We start from the raw sequence: 19,704 nt of genomic DNA, 5'->3' as shown, positions 1-19,704 counted from the left end.
GGCCACAACAGTGAGAGGCCCGCGTACCGCAAAAAAAAAAAAAAAAAAAAAAAGTCCCCGTGGCAGATATTATTAAGATATGTGTTGGTGAATATTTAATAAAAAGATAAATATAGATTTGTTTTAAGTTTTTAAAATAGCTTAGGAATCACTTTCAAATTTCCCCATTCTTTCTAGAAAATTATGTAGCAGTGCTCACGTGCTTATATTTACATTATTGCTATGTGAAAGTGGTAGTAACATCAAACCCATCTTGGCACTGTTTTTATTTAATAATAGTACAGAAGTAGGATAAAGTGGCGAGAGTAAACGTGGTGATAAGTTTACCCTATTTTATTCCATCTTTAATGTCATATAATAAAGACTGCCCTCCTTCCCCTTCTTTTCTTTTCAGCTGATTTTGGAGACTATAATCAGTTTGACTCTCAGGATTTCCTCAGAGAATATGTGCTGTTTCCAATGGTAAGTGTAATTTCCTTTTTCTCAATTAATTTTCTACCTTCTATGGATATTTAATTCTTTCCTTTGAAAATCTCAGAGGAATTTACACACATATTCCCTAGGGAGAATGTCCCTGCATTTATAAAGTAGGAACAAGTTTTGTAAGACACTGAGAATGGTAAAGATGCCTCTTCTTACCTCCTCAAGACACTTCCCTGCCCCCGGCCCCATCACACCAGCCTCCACTACTATGTTGTATCTTCCTTTCTGAGCACACCCAGCTTGGTCCCATTCCAGAGCCTTTGTACTGTGCCTCCTCTGCCTGGAATGCTCGACCCCAGGTCTTCTTATGACTTGTCATTCAGATCTTGATTCAAATACCACCTCCTCAGGGAAGGCTTCCTTTTCCTTGACCATCTATATTATACACTCCAACCATCCAGCACTTCCTGCCCTTTTATGCGTGTACTTCAGAGCTCTTTCAGTATCTGAACGTGTTCATTCTTTCTTTCATTTTTATTGTCAGCTGGAATGTCAGCTCTATGGTCCTTAAGCAGGGACTCTATCTCATCCACTGTTGTCTGGCACATAATTTGCATGAATAAACGTCTGTTGAATGCGTCCATGAAGTAAAATGTTTATTCCTGGGTTAAATTAGGGATAAGGCTAGGTTTTTATCCCTGGAGTATTTTTGTTTGTTTTTTGGTAGCTTTGGAGTAATTGAGAAGAGCTTTCACGAGGAAAGTTAAAACATTTGAAAAACCATTTTAGGGAAAGGCTATACCCGCTCCAACATTCCGGCTCTGATTTTAGAAATCACGAGCATTTACCACTTTTTTTTTTCCCCTGAGGGATAAAGTTATATAAGAAACGGTGCTTGTTCTCAGGGCGACGACAAAGTGGCTGAGTCAATAGGAAGTTTGCAAAATCCTAATGCAAATCCAAGTGTAACAAAGTATGATAGGGATTCTATGTAGGGAGAGGTTACCTGTTTTTGGGAGGTGAGGGTAGGTCGAAAGGCTAATGGTGTGTGAGCTGCATCTTAAAGGATGAGCAACATTGCAGCAGGCAGAGAGGGAAGGAGCAAGGGATGCTCTAGACAGAGGCTGGAGGAGGAGAGGCGAGGCAGCCTGCGTAACTGGGTGGGAGTCAACTGGCCAGTCTGATGGCCGCTCGGGGGTGCGGAGGGGAGCGGTGGCAGAGAAGCCTGAAACATCTGAGGAGTTAGAACGCGTGGGCTCCGTCCAGGGGTTCCAGGCCCCACACTTTGAGGACCACTGGATTAGAGTAATGAGACCGTTTGCAGAAGGACGTCAGATAAGAATCTGGTGTGTGGTGTTCTCGGCAAGACATAAGAATTAGGTGTTGGCAGTGAAGATAAAAACGAAAAAGCAATGCAAAAGATATTTTGGAAGTACAGTGGGCAGAGCTTGGCATCTAAACTACTGTGGCATATGGGAGAAAGTAGAGGGGTCTGGCGACAAAGGTTTTAAGTGTTGAGAGAAGGGGTGAGTAAGGTTGCAGTTATTTCCTGTGTCAGTGATGAGATGAATCTAATTGGTCCAAAACTTAAAAAAAACTTTTTAAAAATTTTTATACAATTCTTAAAGGTTACTTTCCATTTACAGTTATTACAAAATGTTGGCTGTATTCCCCATATTGTACAATACATCCTTGAGCCTCCCTTATATCCAGTAATTTGTACCTCCCATTCCTTCCTCCCCTACTCGTAACCACTGGTTTGTTCTCTATATCTGTGAGTCTGCTTCTTTTTGCTATATTCACTAGTTTGTTGTAGGTTTTTAGATTCTACATATAAGCGATATCATACAGTATTTGTCTTTCTCTGTCTGACTTATTTCACGTAGCATAATACCCTCCAAGTCCATACATGTTGTTGCAGATGGCAAAATTTCATTCTTTTTTTTACGGCAGGGTAGTATTCCATTGTGTGTGTATCCATACACACACACACACACACACCCCGCATCTTCTTTAGCCATTCATCTGTTGATGGACACTTAAGTTGTTTCCATAGCTTTTCAGTTGTAAATATTGCTGCTATGAACATTGGGGTGCATGTATCTTTTAGAATTAGTGTTTTCTTTTTTTTTCAAGATACGTACCCAGGAGTGGAATTGCTGAGTCATAGAGTAGTTCTATTTTTAGTTTTTGAGGAACCTCTCTATTGTTTTCCACAGTGGCTACACCAGTTTACATTCCCACCAACAGTGTACAAGGGTTACCTTTTCTCTAAAGTGGTCGAAAACTTAACCTTATTCTTCTAGGTTAGGGAAATACTGCAAAATCTCTAACTTTTTATGAATAGCTCTCTCCTTATTCTTCCCACCAAGATAATAGCAGTATTATCTTGGGCCTGCTGTTTTTTATGCCTTATTAATTCCACCGATTAAATCAACCTCCATTCAAAGAGATTAGCATATTACTTAGCAGAGAAGTTCTTCATAGGACTTGGTGTCAGTATCTGTAACAACTCAGCAGCTCACAAAAAAGTCAGGATGTTTTCTGGTGTGCTCGGCGGAGGAAAGTGAAAGTGATACCTTAGAATTTTAGAGAACGTGTATGTTTGTGTCAAACGGAGACAATGAATTGGGTTGATAATTTTTCACTTTTTTTTTTTTTTTTTTTCACCTTTCTCTCATTAAAGGTCTTTATCACATAACCTTTAGGCAGAGATCAGGAGAATTTTCAAGGGTGATTACGAGCGTGAGATGTATGAGTTTGTAGGTGGTAAGATGCTTTGACAGGTTAAAGTGCTGTAAGGCAGCTAAGGAGTTACTTTGTGTATTCTGAAAGGTATTTCATACCTTTTTCAGAATAAGACCATGTCTCCGCTGGGCTCTAAGCAAATCAGATATTAAAACAGCAGAGACCTCATTCAGTCTCACTGTGCCAGACAGATATTGATGCTGTTGTCCTTGGATCTAAAACGTCCCTCTTTGGTATAGTAGCTGCTAGTGACAGGTAGCTATTTACATTCAAATTGAAATTAATTAGCATTAAATAAAATTAAAAATTTAGTTCCTCAGTTGCATTAAAAACGTGTTCAGTAGCCACGTGTGGCTCATGGCTACTGTACTGGAAAGCTTGGGTATAGAACATTTCCATCATTCCAGAAAGTCCTTCTGGACGGCCCTCAGGATGACGTGGCAGAAGCTGATGTCAGCATGCATATCTGATTCGTGAACATTCCTAGGCTTCTGCCATCAGTCATGTATCCTCTCCTCTGCCCCACGACCCTGACCCCTGTTGTATCCTCGATACACTGTGGCCTGTGGTCAGGAGGTTTAGAGTATAGGGGTCAAGTGTTCTGTGCCCATATCCTGGCCGTGCCACTTACTGGCTGTACAAACTTGGGCAAGTTATTTAACCAAAGCCTCCGTTTCCTCATCTAAAAATGAGGATAACGAGCCTAATCTGACTGTGAGGATAAAAGGAGAGAATGCCTGTGAAGGACTTAATCGGGCACGTGGTGAATTCTCAGTAAGTGTCTATTTAGTTGTCATCATAATCACCGTTGTCCTCACATTATTATTATCAGCAGCATTATTTTTCTGTCTCTGTTAGGCAAGCACAGGCTGCTGAAGAGTGTGCTTTCCAGGCAACAATACTCTATGCACTTTGAAATGTGAGCAGACAGAGGACAAGCAGAGTGCATAAATTATCATTCAGCCGCTTCGCGTAACTTGAACCCTACTCAATACCCTGTAATGGCCTATATGGGAAAAGAATCTAAAAAAGAGTTGCTACGTGTATATGTATAACTGATTCACTTTGCTGTCCAGTAGATACTAACACAACATTGTAAATCAACTATACACCAATAAAAATTAAAACAAAACAGAAACAAAAAAACCCTCGCTTGACAATATGACACTGACACGTTGCATATTGAGCTGAGCTCAGCTCAGCGCAGTCAATGTTTATTGATCATCTACTGTATGTTGAGAGTTTATACGCTGGCATTGTTCAAAGCCCTGAGTTGGGCCCTGGAGGCAGTGTGGAGCCTTGCTGCCTGCTGACCTTAGGTGCCTGTCATCTAGCAGAGGGAGGGAGACAAGGATAAAGGGTAAGATGAGTATCCAGATAACTATGTAAGAAAGACAATAGGTAGACTATGGTAAGAACTCTAAGAGAGACACACAGGGTGGAAGAGGTAGGTCCAGAGAGGGAAAGGCTTCTGTCCCACGTGAGAGAATATGGAAGCCCTGTCCAGGGAGTGGTAGGTGTGTCAGGACCTGAAAGATGGGGTGAGACGTGAAAGCAGTTTGTGTTAGGAAGAGTCGGCCTGAGGCCTTGAACCCTTGAGAGAAGAGGTCTGAAGGGACGGCTGAGCCACACTGAAAAATGGTCTGAATGCCAGGCCCAGGTGTTGACCTAATTGAGTAGGCAGTGGGGAGCCATGGAAGGTTGCAAACTTTCTGCTTGGTTCCACTAGAGCTTTCAAAGGGAAGAATGCATTCCTTTGGTGGGGGAGGGAAGATGGGATGAATGGCCGTGTTTGATCTTATAAAGTAACCGAATTTGTCAAATGGCATTTCTGCAGCCGGTCAAAGAACAAAGTTAAGTACACAGGGCGCTCCCCAGGTGTGCAGCTGTGTGCAGGCTCGCTCTCTGCCAGTTTTCATCCGCGCGCAGCCACTCTCGCCTGGCCCTGTGGTGGGACCACATACCTCAGGGAGGCCCCAGACACAGATGGAGGCGGTGGGGTTGAGTACAATAGCAGAGGGGTCCCTTTGGACTTTTTCTTCTTTCAAAGTAGGAGACAGCAGTTTATTGGAGCACTTTTTGATCTTCAGTGATCTTTATTTTATTCTATTGCCACATGCCTTTTATTAGCTTTTCAAAATTAATATTGAGTTATTCCTGATACTCGGTACCTGGATGCACAGACACAGCTGGATTCCTAAGCCACGTCGCATCTTTGTGATTCCACAGCATAAAACGGAAAACATCGAGCTTGTTTCCTATCGTGGACTTGAGTTGTTTCAGTGGATGGCTAAACAGAAAACAGCAAATTAATCAGTAACACATGAAAAATGAGAGCTGCCAGCAATTCCCTCCATCTTCTCTAAGGTTTCTCAGGACCATCTGCAGAGCTATAGAATTTCCAATATATAGTTATGCTCGCATGTTCCAGCTTTAAGAAATATTGATTTTCTCCAGTTGCATCATTTGAGATGGGATGTTTCTTGCAGTTTTGAGGTGTACCTTTGGGGGGTAGTGTTTCATGAAAAGCTGTTAAATTGGACGTAATCTTTATAGAAATGATATTTTAGAACCGAGGGAATGAGGCGTTTTGGGTGTTTTCTGTGAAAACATCAGTCCCCCCCCCTCAAGTGTCTTTGATGAGCCTTGGAAGGCTTACCGGGACACACAGCTCGGAGCCCCTTCTAACGCCCCCTCTGGAGCTCGGAGGAAGACGGAGCACATCTGTGCCTTCCTTGGTGCTCACCAGCCTGGGGGGCGTGGAAGTCGCACCTGGGAAGGGCAGAGGCATCTGGGCTGGAGCCACCGAAAGGGATGGGATGAGCTGTAGAATCTCCATGCTCGTCAGTGTCTCAGGAACTGATTGGTCTCCCATCTTGGATGTATTCCTCCAGACTCCATCTCACTTTCCTGCTAAATGTTTAACAAGCCCTTTAAACACTCCCGCCGTCATTGAAGGGGAGTTGGGAAGCGATGTGTCCAGTTGACTCTAATCCCATGGGAGCCAGCACAGCACTGGTCCAGGGGCCTGGGATTCAGTTGGTCGAGACACCAGCTGGTCAGCTCCCCTCCTGTTACCTTCTGGAGCTCTGCTGTGGCGGTTGAGCTGTCGTGGCCGCTTTTGTTCCCAAGGCCCCATCAACTAGTCTCTGAATGAGCCAGCTCTGACTTCAGGTGGCTCTGAATTAGTTTGCTGGGATTGTGCTGGTGGATAAAAAGGCCAGGCACAGTCCCTTCTTGGGCTCAGCTTTGGAAGGGATGATGACCTGGAAACTCATTTGCCTGTATATCCTCACTATTAAAAACGTGTAAGCACTTACAGAGGATTTTTTTAAACTTTTAATTTTATATTGGAGTATAGTCGCTTACCAATGTTGTGTTAGTTTCAGGTGTACCACACAGTGATTCAATACATGTACATGTATTTATTCTTTTTCAAGTTCTTTTCCCATTTAGGCTGTTACATAATATTGACCAGTTTCCCTGTGCTATACAGTAGGTCCTTGTTGGTTATCCATTTTAAATATAGCAGTGTGTACACGTCAATCTCAAACTCCCTAACTATCCCTTCCCCCCCACACCCTACCCGCTGGTAACCATAAGTTGGTTCTCTAAGTCTGTGAGTCTGTTTCTGTTCCTTAAAAAGCATTTTTAATGAAAGTCCAAGAGGCAGGCAGATAGGGAAGAAGAAGGTAAATGAAAAAAGAGCTATTCCCAGATGCCCCAGAATGTAGATGGCAACCCCAAATATGCCTTGAAATAGCCTGTTACAGTGGAGAGCCCTGTTACAAAAGTAAACATGAACCTCTGTCCTAAAAATGACAACCTTTAATTCAAAGGAGTAGGGGCTTCCCTGATGGCGCAGTGGTTGGGAGTCCGCCTGCCGATGCAGGGGACGCAGGTTCGTGCCCCGGTCCGGGAGGATCCCACATGCCGCGGAGCGGCTGGGCCCGTGAGCCGTGGCCGCTGAGCCTGCACGTCCGGAGCCTGTGCACCGCAACGGGAGAGGCCACAACAGTGAGAGGCCCGCGTACCGCAAAAACAAACAAACAAACACACAAAGGAGTAAAGGGAGACTGAGGAAGTGAAGCTAATCAGGAACAACTTCTAGAAAAAAGAGAGCTTTTAAGGTTTGCAAGCAAAATAGCAAGTGACCTTAACTGCTTTCCATTTTGATAGGATTTGGCCCTGGAAGAAGCTGTTCTGGAGGAGCTGACACAGAAGGTGGCCCAAGAACACAAAGCCCACAGGTAAGGCGGGGGCTGCCAGGCGCAGCACGTGGCCACCGTCCTGTCCGAGGCAGGAGACATTCGGCCCCTTCACGCAAGCCCTGGCTTGAGTCAACACAGTTCTGTTTCTTGTAGCAAGTGATTCAGCTCTGTTCTGAGAGTGCATGTAGATTTGAAAACAGTGCTACCACTCCCCTTTCTTTTTTTCTCTCTCTCCCTTTCTTTTTTTTTTTCCTTTTTCCTTTTTTTCTTTAACACCAATTGGCCCACATGTTGGCCAGAGGAATTCCTCTCTGTGACCTTCCTAAAACTGTTGCCAGACCTGGGAAGCCTGGGACTGACCCACTTTACAAAAGATGGAGTTTTATCAGAAACCTAAAGCAACTGGCACATCTCGGCGATTTGGGAGATGCCTGCAATTTCAGCATAAACATTTCACTCCAGGCTGAGTGCAGACCTCAAGAGCTGCTTTGGGTGGGAAAGTCAAGGTCAGGAGGGGAAAGAGTGAGATCTAAGGCATCCCTGAGAGCTTGATCAGGGCTACGTGGAGCTCTTTGGGACATGTGCAGTGGTCCTAGACTCTTATCTTGGTTACTTGACTCCCAAAATGTCATCCTCAGAAACTTTTGCCTTTCTTCCTTCTTTCTTTTTTAACAGTGGAGACTTTTTTCCCAGGTGGGAGAAAAATACATTTTTTTTTTTTTTAAAGCAGGCGGCATTATTCACCAGGATGTCTGGAATAATTATTTAGTGTTTATAGGGCTGTAGCTCTTAATTAAATATTTTACCTTCCTCTTATTATTCCCTGTTGAGTAAAAGGCTACTGAGGAATATGTTAATGCATTACTTAGTAATGTACCATGCCTGCACAGTTGGTTGGGTGACAATGGCTTTTCCCAGAACTAAAACCACAGTTCTGGAATTTGCCACCAGGAGGGTAGGATCTTCCACTGACTTTATGGCTCTTAACCGTTTCCTCCTTTGATGCTCTTTTGATTTTAGTGGAATCCTGCCAGCAGAAGCTGAGCTTATGTACATCAATGAGGTGGAACGTTTGGATGGCTTTGGACAGGAAATCTTCCCTGTGAAGGTAGCATACCCTCTCCTTGCTTCAGCCGTCTCAGAACAGCACAGGCATTTGGAAAACCAGTGTTGATTGAGAGCAGAGAGCCAGAAGGCTTGGCTTCCTTACTGCTACGTGGCATTAGCTGGCAAGGCCAATTTACTTTAGGTAAAGCAAACCCTTTTTCGTAACGGAGAGAATTTGAAGCTTTCCATGGTCTTCAGCAGAATATCTCGTCTGTAAGACAACCTTCTGAGTGAGTACCAAACACCAGCCCATTTGGTGCCAAGAATTTATCGAGGCCACATCCAGCCTTCCAGGGGGACAAGGAGCAAACATCGTGCGTGCCTTAATACAGACCCTCCCCAGCAGTTTTCTAGCCCGAGCTTCTTTCCTTTTCTCTTCTTTGGGCTGATGCAGTGATCATTGTTGGTGAGGAAGAATAACATTTCCTGTATGCAATCATACTTTATTTCTCCAGCTCTACAGAGCCTCTGTTGTGGGTTCCCAGCCCCTTTGGTGTTGTCTGGAAACTATGCCTAGGAAACGGTTACAGCACATCCCATCCTTTGTAACAGAGCCGCCTCCTGAAGTGGGTGTGGTTTGGGGGTTCATGGTGCAAGGTCATTTACAGAGCTGAGCCCATCCTCCAAACTCATTTTCCTCTCTCTGCTGACCCACTTTACAAAAGATGGCGTTTTATCAGAAACCTAAAGCAACTGGCACATCTCGGCAATTTGGGAGATGCCTGCAATTTCAGCATAAGCATTTCACTCCAGACTGGCTCCGCTGGCTGTTGTATAAGTGTTCTGTTCCCCCTCTGTTGCACGCTTGCAATTTGCCTTAATGAGAACTGCCCATGTGTATCAAGTAGAAGCGAGCAGGGTGCCCGCAGCTTGCAAAAAAGGCTAAATGGCTCTTTTTTAGATTTGTTTAATTTTCTTTTGCTTCTCTAATGGCTGCCCTTCATAGGGTTGTAATCCATTTTCCTTGCAATAATACCTTATGAAGCCATCTGCATCCCACTTCCATTTCACCAGCCCATATATAGTCATGACATTTTGGAAAACCAGACTAAACTTTTCTCCACTTCTAGAAAACTGACTTCTCAGGCCCTGGAAGTTGGAGGTTTTGTCATGGTGGTCATTTGCTTGTGTTGTCTTTAGTAATTCTGAACTGTGGGAAATAGAGGCAGTGGAGACAGTGTTGAAATCCACCGTGCTTGGTTCTGATGTGTTTTCTAGTCTGTCCTTTAGTGGGAAAAGTACAAGGGAGATACCAGAGCTTAGTCCGAGTGGGCAGATAGGCACGGCTGACTCACTGCCAGTGGGTGTAACTCAGCTGGGCTGCTGCTTTTTTTCTTCCTCCACCACATATCTGTTCATGACTCAGGTGACCACCTACAGACCACATGATTCCTGGAGACCCAGGGATGATGGGTGGGGCAGCAGTAGCCGTGTGGGCAGTGATGGGGTCAGCTCTAAGTGAAAAAGCCGCCAGGAAAGTATGCAGGGGCAGCCTGCCCATGGGGATGAGGTCCCTTTGGGTTAGTACAGGTCCTTCTTGACCAGGTAAGGTTTAAAAAGTGTGTTATGGATGTGTCCCAGGGAAGAACCTTTATGCTTAGTGTAGGTTTTTCCATGAGTGGTTTCTCAAAAATTTTCAAGGTTCAGGGCGGGGGTCCCTTCCATTTCCTGACAGGTCTGCCCCTCCCCCTCCACAAACACGGGGCTGGCCGCGGCCTCCACCCTCCTGTATTGTCAGAGCACGTGGGCATGGAGGGACGGAGCTTCTGGAATGGGTCATACAGAGTCTGGAGCCTCAATCCTTGACTAAGTTGTTCTGACGGGTATCCGTTCTGTGTTTTTTCCATTGTCCCACCCTGGTGGCCTGCTCCTCCCATGTCCCCATCCCCTCCCACCAGACCTCTGCACCCACCTACTGGCAACATGCCCAGAAAAGTCTTTCTGCAGAATTTTCCTTTTTCTTCCCGTCTCTACTTCACCTATCTTCTTTTCCCTCACAGATTTTTCTGTAATACAGCTTACCTTTGAACTTCTTATAATTACCGAGGCCCTCTTTTTAAATTATTTATTTTGCTGTGTTGGGTCCTCGTTGCTATGCGTGGGCTTGTCTGTAGTTGCGACGAGCGGGGGCTTCTCTTGTTGCGGAGCACGGGCTCTAGTCGCACAGGATTCAGTAGTTGTGGCTCGCGGGCTCTAGAGCGCAGGCTCAGTAGTTGTGGCGCACGGGCTTAGTTGCTCCGCGGCATGTGGGATCTTCCCAGACCAGGGCTCGAACCCATGTCCGCTGCATTGGCAGGTGGATTCTTAACCACTGCACCATCAGGGAAGTCCCCGAGGCCCTTGTTTCCTCCCCAGTTCTTTCTGTCTCGGCTTTTGCCATCAGCAGTTGTCTTTCCCTTTCTCTCTCTCTGTTAGAAGACGCCTGCTTGAATGGAAGCTTTGGGAGGGGCATTGAGAAGAGGTCCCTGAGAAGGGACACTGTCATCTTTGTGTCTTAAGTGGGATCAAGTGTTCTGAGGGAGGTAGGGGTTTATCTTTTCCATCTTAGGCCTAGTTGGGCACGGCCCTCCACTTACTCCACAAAGAGGATGTCCCCCGAGTGAAAGCAGGAGGCTCTGTGACAGTTTACTCCCTGGATGCCGAACCTTGCTCCCACTCTGCTCTCAAGAACACTGGAAGCCAGGTTATACTCTTCCAGGCGGGAGGCTGGAGGCACCTGACTGGACCAAGAGACCAGACCGAAGACCTCTGGGTTCCCCTAGACAGGGCCCAGCGGGTTGCCCAACGGTGAAGCCTGTCATCCACGTGCCCTTCCTGTGCTCACAAAGGTCCCAGCCAGCATTTAGCATCCCACCCTGGACCGTGAATAGACAGCCGAGCATCCTCAACCCCCATGATGCCCTAATAGGAACAACAGACGTCAACCCAATGAGAATGAAGCAGCGTGAAAGAGGCAGAGAGTCTGCAGGGTGAAGGGCCCCCTGCCCAAAATACCATCCTATGAGTCCCAAGGATAAAAATTTAAAATATATTACCTTCTTGAAGGAATAGAGTGCTTTTAAAAGGGAACGTTCGGCAAATAAAAAAGAACTCTCAGAAATTTAAAATATGATATCAGAAATGGAAAACTTAATAGATAGGTTAGAAGATTAAATTAAGAGAAATCTCACCCCCCCCAAAAAACCCAAAGTGATGGAATGTGGAAGGCAGGAGATAAAATTGGAGGGCCAGCCCAGATATCCAACATCTGAACAGTGGGAGTTCTAAAAGGAGTGAAAAGGGGAAACAGAAGGTAGCAATTTGAGAAAATATCCCAGAACTGAGGAACATGAGGTTCTAAATTGGAAGGCCAAGCATGGTGGATGCAAATAGACACACTCTAGGGTTTTAAGTGGTGGAAGTGGATGCCTTTAAGGGAGAGGAAATGGTGGGTCCAAGGCTGCTTTTAAATAAGATCTAACGAGGATTCAGTTCTTCAAACTGTGTGCGTAAATAATTGCACATATGCAGTATGCAGATATAATGAAACTATGTATAATTTTGATTTGAAAAACCAAAAACTAGGGTTAGAAAAGATATTAATAGATATTCATGAAAGAGAAAATCTTAACTGCCAACAAATCTGAGAAAATCCTAAAATTCTTTCTCAAACAGGAAATGTATTGTGACAAACTGAGATAAAAGAAAGAAAGGTATCTATGTAGTCTATTAGGATGTGCAGTGGGATGCGTCCCTTCGGACCTAGTGGCTTTCCTGCCCCCATTCCGTTCTATGATTCATTCCACGTATGGGCGAGAAACGGGGTGTGGTCCCCATGGGTAGGCTGCCAGACCGCTGGGGATCTGTTTCATCACAACGATCTTTTGTTGATCTTATGCAGGACAATCATGGAAACAGTGTGCACCTGGGCATTTTCTTTATGGGGATTTTCGTGAGAAACAGAATTGGAAGACAAGCAGTAATATACAGGTAGTCTGATTTGTCTTTCTCCTTTTTCCCCTCGAGGTGCTCTAGCAAACCCCATGGAGTATGAAAGTTATACAGATGAGTTAAGAGGCAGACCTTGGATCAGAGTTGAGCTTTTCTCAACTCTGATAAGATCCGCCCCCTCTGCAGGATTTCAGGGGTTATGGAGAAATTCATCTCACTTTCCCTGGGGGTTTGGGGATGGGGGATGTTCTTTCTTTCCACCTGACCCCAAGAAATGCGTAGTTGAACCTCCACTGAGCCAAAGAGTGGAACAGAACTCTGTGAGTCTGGTTGGAGATGGGCTCTTCCATGAGTCAGGTCCCCATGGGATTACCTTTGCCTCGATTACCCATGACCAGTCACTAAATCCACACTGGCTTCTTTCCATTGCCCTGAACCCTCTACCTAACCACACGTGCTAGAAAAGTGCAAACTAATTTTTCTGTTAACGAAAGAGGTCTATTTGTGAAAGTGTGTTTTGAAAAAGCAATCAATTTGTTATCATAACTGAAAGGACTTGGGTACTTTTTATTATTTTGACCCTTCAACCTTCTTTTCCATTTAACATGAGTAGAAGCAGCATAGGGAAGTGGCAGGGTGTCCCCTGCATTACATGTCAATGAGCTTGCTTTGTATAGGTGCCCACAGATCCCATCCTAGTATCAACAATCCGAAAAACTGCATGCCTGCTTTCATTTACGAGGGCAGTGTGGCCTATTATTTACCAGAAAGACAGCTTTCCAGTGTGTGCATCTGATAGGCAGAGCTGCACGTGCAGGGCAGATGATCAAAGACAGATCTTAGAGGCAAAGCACGGTCCACTTTCTGGAAGTGAGTTCTTGGCCAGCCGTGTATTTTCTGGATCAGTAGTTACTGCAGGTCATTTTGAGAAAGTTTTCCCACTAAAAGCTTCCTAATTGGCTTTTCTTTTCCTAGGTCCCCACCCTGCCATTATTTTCGTCCATTTATTTTCTCTTGCTCTTTGAATAGAGACATTATTGAAACAGGAGTGGGGAGAGAGCTCTTTGGAGCTACAGAATAAGCTTTTTGACTATTGGACATATTCAGTCAACTCATATACCTACAACAAATTAAATAAAATATATGAATATGTGCAGAGTTGTAACTCTACACTTTTATGCCCATGTATAGCCATCCAGGCATTTTGTCCCACACAGTTCTTTGTAGCTAAATCAGTGCTTGAGTCTGGAGAAGAGAAGCAGACACATCTTGGATTCTGGCTATCTAGATTAAGTAGAAAATAGCAAGTTGAAAGTTTGCTGATCATAAGTGCCTCACAGGTTTTGTTCAGTTTCCTTAGGAACTGCTTCTAGACTGCTTCCTTTAGCGCTTGCCTTGAAACCCTTACAAGATGGGAACTGACTTCTGCTACAGTGTCATGTTAATTGTGCCACTAAGGTGAAGTCATATGGTGGAGTGCGGAGTGGACCCAGAATTTTGGCAGTTGATTTGAGGGAATGGAGCTAGAGGAGACCACACCTCTCTTATCTCTTGAGACCTTCACTAAGGAGCACGTAGCTTTGAGTCCACATGGATGTGATCTAATGGAATTGTAAGTCAGCAGGCAGCTGTGCAGAACACCTGTAGATGTACGTAAAAACAGGTGGTACTGGTGTAACGGAAAGCTGATCGGAGGAATACCTGGAAGGTATAGAACTCATCGGTCCCTGATGAGCAGAGTGAGTGAGGCTAAGTCATCCCCTTTGGCCTGAATTGCCTCATCTCCAGAGTGGAACGTAAATAGCCGCCTTGTCTACCTAAGAGAGTTGATAAAAGAACTGTACTCTATACAGATGCGAGACAACCTCATTACTTTGCATTATTTCAGCAAACATCTATTGAATGCTGTGTGCCAGGTGTACTTGGTGCTTGGAATACAGAGATGAAGAAAGCAGAATCTCTGCCCGGGCATGAGGGCCTATGATCGAGTTTGGTTTAGTTAGGGATCTGGTCACAGACATGAACAATTGTGATACAATGTGGTGACTGATAGAGGACTGCACTAGGCTCTTTCCTGGCATGTGGGTGCTTGGGGATGAGGAAAGGCTTCCTGGAGAAGGTGACTTCTTCTGAGTCTTAAAGGAATCATGCAGGCAGAGGTAGAAGTGTAATGAGCAAAAGCAGGATGGTGGGAGAAAGCGGTGGGCAGGGAATTATAGGTCGGGGAACAGAGTGAAGGGTGGGTAGTGTAAGAGGTGATTAGAAACTGGCTCCAAGTAGAATGGGAAGCAGGAGCTAACCTTCCCTCGTCTGGTGGTTCTTTCTGTGTATCTCATTTTAGATAAGATCTCCATGAGGAAAGGGAAGGAAACGTATGTGTGTGTTTAGATCACAAAAATGTAGGCACATTAAACACTCCCTAGGCATTTTTTCCAAGTGGCATAATCAAATCTGCAGTGTACAGCGCAACACAGAACCTCTGTGCGTTCTTCAGCCTAGATTCCTGGAGACACATGATTTTGTTTTTTTTTTTTTGGCCGCGCTGCATAGCTTGTGGCATCTTAGTTCCCCGACCAGGGATCGAACCCAGGCCCTCGGCAGTGAAAGCGCAGAGTCCCAACCACTGGACCGCCAGGGAATTCCACACATGACTTTTAAATGACATCCCCCTCCAGCATTGAAAATGGGGATCACGGGAAATGCTCTGTCCATTTGGAAGCGTGAAAACCAAGGCAGTGGAAGTCTCTGGCATATTCTCCTCCTAGGTCGTAAAGGAAAGTGTACTTTATTAACAGCAATATCTAGACGTCGTGGACATAGGATTTTTAGCTATTTAAATAGATGCGTGTTGCATTTTATTTCCTTTTCTGCTTTGAGAGGAGGGACGTTTAGCTTTTAAAAATATGGTTAAATCATACTTTGTAAAATGAGACTCAGGAATAACAGGTGACACTCCTATGCCGTCATAAACGCCTAGAACGTCTTTGGGCAAACGCCGTTGGCTTTCTTCTGTGCAGGTGGAATGACATGGGGAATATCACTCACAACAAGTCAACTATCCTGGTGGAGCTCATCAGCAAAGAGGAGACTGCCCTCTTTCACACGGTAAGCAAGACGGGCAGGTGAAGGCAGGGTCCCACAGGCAGCTTGCTGTTTGTCTTCTCAACCTGTAATATCTTCTCCTCGCTCTCCATGTCAGGACAGAATAAATACTCTGTTGAACCCATAACTTTCCAGTACTTGCCCAGAGCTGTCATCACTCATTTCTGGAAGGTGGTGGGGACCTCATGCTCACAATGCTGGGGTTTCAAGCTGAGTTTTGACTCTAGGGTTTGGGTTCCTCCACCAGCCTTATATGTGGTGGATCACATTGTCGGGCATGCCCTGGACTAGTCACCCTTGATGATATTGCATGGTATTTTCTTTTACTGGCTGGTTGGGATTTTCTTTGCCATCATAATCCAAGCCTGATCTGAAGCAAACTGGGTGATTGCCTTTCTGTTGAGTGCCTACTTGAGAGCCAAGGCACTCCCTGCACCTCCCTGCCTCCCATTTGATGATGCTTGGCGTTCATGCTACGCTCTGCCTTGATTTATTTACTGATTTTCAAAGCACTTGGTTTAGCATTATGTAAAGACACGTCAGATCATCACTGTAACCCCAACGTCTTTAGCAGACAGTATTTGTCTGCCATCCTTGGGTGGGCTTCATAGACATGACCGCCACTGAATTTCAGCACACTGGTTTCTGGCTCAGGGGGTTATTGTGTGCTTGACATGAAGGGAGGAAGGGACGTGCCCCTGCTCAGAGGAATCCTAGTGAAATGCATATATTTGGATTGGCCAAAAAGTTCCTTCGGGTTTGGATGGCCCAACCCGAACGAACTGTTTGGCCAGCCCAATACAATCAAACAAATGTTTATTTTTCCCCCGTTTCTTCTTCTCCAAGGATGATATCGAAAACGCCAAGTATATATCTCGATTGTTTGCTACACGGCACAAGTTTTACAAACAAAACAAAATCTGCACTGAGTAAGTAAACATTTTGTCCACCCTCTCCCGGGATCAGCTTCAATTCTTGTGCTTTAGGGATGGTGTAGATCGCTTTTTATACTGACTCTTTTTCCTCATTCCTTGTAGAAGCTAAAGGGGCAAGTTAAAGCCGGGCGGGAGGGAAAGAGCTTTAATGATGAAGACTGTCTTGTGTAGTCTATATGCCTAGGGAGAAAATGATTTGCAAATTGACTGTGAGTGCTTGACTTCCTGAACGGATTGGCCGACATCAGTGCCTTTCCAACCTCTGCCATGAGTTTGGAGGAACCGAGTGGTTCCCAATTTGCCGGGGCGCCCCTTCGTGTCAGATGTGGAGTGTGTTCAGAAGCAGGTAGCAGAGTGACGAGCCAACTTGAAAGAGAAGAAGCTGCTGTCATCCTCAGCCCTGTGTTGCTCACACAGTTGGCTAACCCTGCGTGTGCTTCTGGGTCACGTCACCCGCCTGTAAATGAGAGGCCAGGGTAATTAGAGGAAGACTTGGAAGACGCTAATAGATGTCACAAATCCATGTGTGTGTTTTTCAGTTTAATTTGGAAATAAAGATGATAAAGGGAGTCTGATGAGGGAACTTAACTGTGACCTGACCTTGGATATAGCGTGCCGGGCTCACACTATCATAGCCTTTCCTCTGGTTGCCTTCAAAAGACGTTCCTCAGCAGAGTACATCAGCAGTTGGGGCGTCCAAGGTGCTTAATTTTGTTTCAAAGAACCTCAGGATGTAAATGCAGGAGAAGAACTGCTTTCCCACTTCCCCAGTGGACACATGCAAGAGTGTGAAAATACTGTCCTAGAGCAAGTTCCTGCTGAAGAAGGTGCTGCTTTGGAACTGGAGCATCAGGTCCTGACAGACTTTTTTCTCTACGTGATGGAGGTTCTTTCAAACCAGTCTTTGCCATTGGCCACTGTCAGAGTCTGAAAGTATATTTGATAGTACAGTTGGTCCTCTGTATCTGTGGGTTTCCTATCCGCGAATTCAACCAACCGTGGATCAAAATACATTCCAGAAAGTTCCAAAAAGCAAAACTTGAATTCACTATGAACTGGCAGCTCTTTACATTGTATTATAAGTAATCTAGAGATGATCTGAAGTATGTGGGAGGATGTGCATGGGTTATATGCAAATGCTGTGCCAGATGATATAAGGCACTTGAGCATACATGGATTTTGGTATCCGAGGTGGGTCCTGGAACCAATCCTCCTTGGATACCAAGAGATGACTATATAGTATTAGGTCTGCCAGCAAAGTTTGCAAATGTAAATCAGAAGAACACTGATTAGAGAGCAGCAATTTAAGCCACCATATCTGTTATGGGTACACACACGCATACACACGCATGCACGCATAGACACACACACCATTCTTTTGAACAGATTCCCTATAGGTCACATCTCTGCGGTTCTCTGCTGTTGCCTTTGATTTGTTGGGGTGTCTTTGACATTAACAAGAATTCTATAGTTGACTTCTGTAGGGTGAATTTAAAAACAAAACTATTTTGAGAAGTGTAGTCTTCTGGTTTGATCATTTCTTAGCAAGTGGCTTTAACGTAAAATGTTCTGAGTATTTGTAATTCTTTTGTGGCCTTTTCTTCTTACACGAGTGAGCATCACCTATATGAGTGAGCATCACATATTAGACTGAAAATTAAGGAAATTCTGTTTTCCTTTCTACTTCTGTAATAATCATTCCTTTCTTCTTCACAACCATGTATGGGAGGTTCCTAACCGCTTATCTGATGAAAACTGGGACTCTCTAAAAAGCATACCCCCTACCCCACATAGACAGTAAATTCTGTATATATATTGATAGTTTCAGAGCCTCAGCATGGGCTACATGAGGACTTGGGATAGGCCTCTGGAGTTTTAGGAAATCAGCCTCATCTGAACAGCATCCTTCTCCAGAGGTCTCCACTCTCTAACCTCTAAAAGACAGTTGTTGATTTTTATTTCCCTTATAATTTGTCTTTAGAAATAAGCCTCGTTCTTCTAATATTACTTTGTAAAACATATTATAAAAGTATCATATGTTCCAAACATTTTGAAAATAAAAAAAGGACAAAAAAGAAATCGAAATTGTTCTTAGCTTCAGCACCCAGAAATAGAAAATGTTTATGTTTTGCTGTAATTCTTAACTCATCTTTTCTCCTTTCCCCTCTTCTCCCTCTCTTGTCTATCTGGTCTTCTAGTACATGGTAAATAATAATAACCATCCTCATTTTTTTCAACTTTTCACGTAGACAATCAAATTCTCCACCCCCTATCAGACGCCAGCCCACCTGGAGCCGGTCCTCCCTGGTATGTATGAAATCTTCAGTTATCAAGTCCTCTGACTGTCGGGGTGTGAGTGTCCCTTTGTTGTTAACTTGAGGAGAGGGATGACTAGGGCATCATGACTAGGTCATGACCTCATGACCAGGTGAGATATGGTGAGAACACAGAAGGGCATCAGTCTGCTATGCAGGTGAGATGCACACCCATTTTGTCCCTCTTGTGCCCACCCATGTCCGTCACTTTTCTAAGTGTGACTCAGGGTTCACCCCCATGAATTTTAGTCTGGGCCGATGAGACCATGTTCCTTGAGCACGCAACCTACTGTGTGTTTTTTTCCATTTGCTTTATCTATCTTTATCTATCTATCTTTATCCGCTATTTCTGATTTTTGCATATAGACGTGTCTTCAGTTATAATCTCCACAAATTCTCTTATATTCACTGCCATAGACAGAGTTTAATAAACTAGTCAGAAAATATCTACTTTAAATGAGCAAAAATTGAAGGAGTCTAGTTGATGGTCTTAGGTAGAGTATTCAGTGGGGAAGAAAATTAAAATTAATTAATTTTCTAATTTTAAGGCCAACAGAATTTGAGTTGATCCACTTTTCTACCTACCATTAGCCTTTTTTAAAAAACTGCTCTACTAATCATGTGAATAAGGGAAAACAACTCATTTCATTGCATGTGTTCTGTCTTAGACTGTGTTTTATTTTGAGAATTACTTAAGGAGGATATCATAACAAGACGTGGGAGAGTTAGTTTCCTTTAAAATGTCTACTTGTTTTACGTCATAATTCTTTTATTTCAGATTACGATTTATTTTACACAAAATCAGAATAAACATGTGATCTTTAAATGTGTGTAGGTTGAACAGTTCCTTTGAGTTCATGGGAGAATAAAATGGAATTTTTCTTTGTACGCAGTATATATCCTATAGCACATCTTTCACTTGTCTTTTAAAAG

General features: G+C 44.2%; 1 protein-coding gene across 5 annotated transcripts in view; it reads left to right on the top strand.

Moving 5' to 3' along the window:
• Window positions 1-19,704, top strand: part of PTPN14 (protein tyrosine phosphatase non-receptor type 14) — a 170,176-nt gene that overhangs the window by 118,831 nt on the left and 31,641 nt on the right. For all 5 annotated transcript variants that reach the window (XM_019952667.3, XM_019952666.3, XM_019952668.3 and 2 more), the window contains 7 exons: window positions 395-462; window positions 7,351-7,421; window positions 8,403-8,490; window positions 12,370-12,458; window positions 15,437-15,524; window positions 16,368-16,450; window positions 18,706-18,763. In XM_019952667.3, coding sequence (XP_019808226.1) covers window positions 395-462; window positions 7,351-7,421; window positions 8,403-8,490; window positions 12,370-12,458; window positions 15,437-15,524; window positions 16,368-16,450; window positions 18,706-18,763 — 545 coding nt within the window. The remainder of the gene's footprint in view (window positions 1-394; window positions 463-7,350; window positions 7,422-8,402; window positions 8,491-12,369; window positions 12,459-15,436; window positions 15,525-16,367; window positions 16,451-18,705; window positions 18,764-19,704) is intronic.

The sequence above is a fragment of the Tursiops truncatus genome, chromosome 1 (assembly GCF_011762595.2).
Source record: "Tursiops truncatus isolate mTurTru1 chromosome 1, mTurTru1.mat.Y, whole genome shotgun sequence".
Lineage (NCBI taxonomy): Eukaryota > Metazoa > Chordata > Mammalia > Artiodactyla > Delphinidae > Tursiops > Tursiops truncatus.
This window is presented reverse-complemented; position numbering and strand designations above follow the sequence as displayed.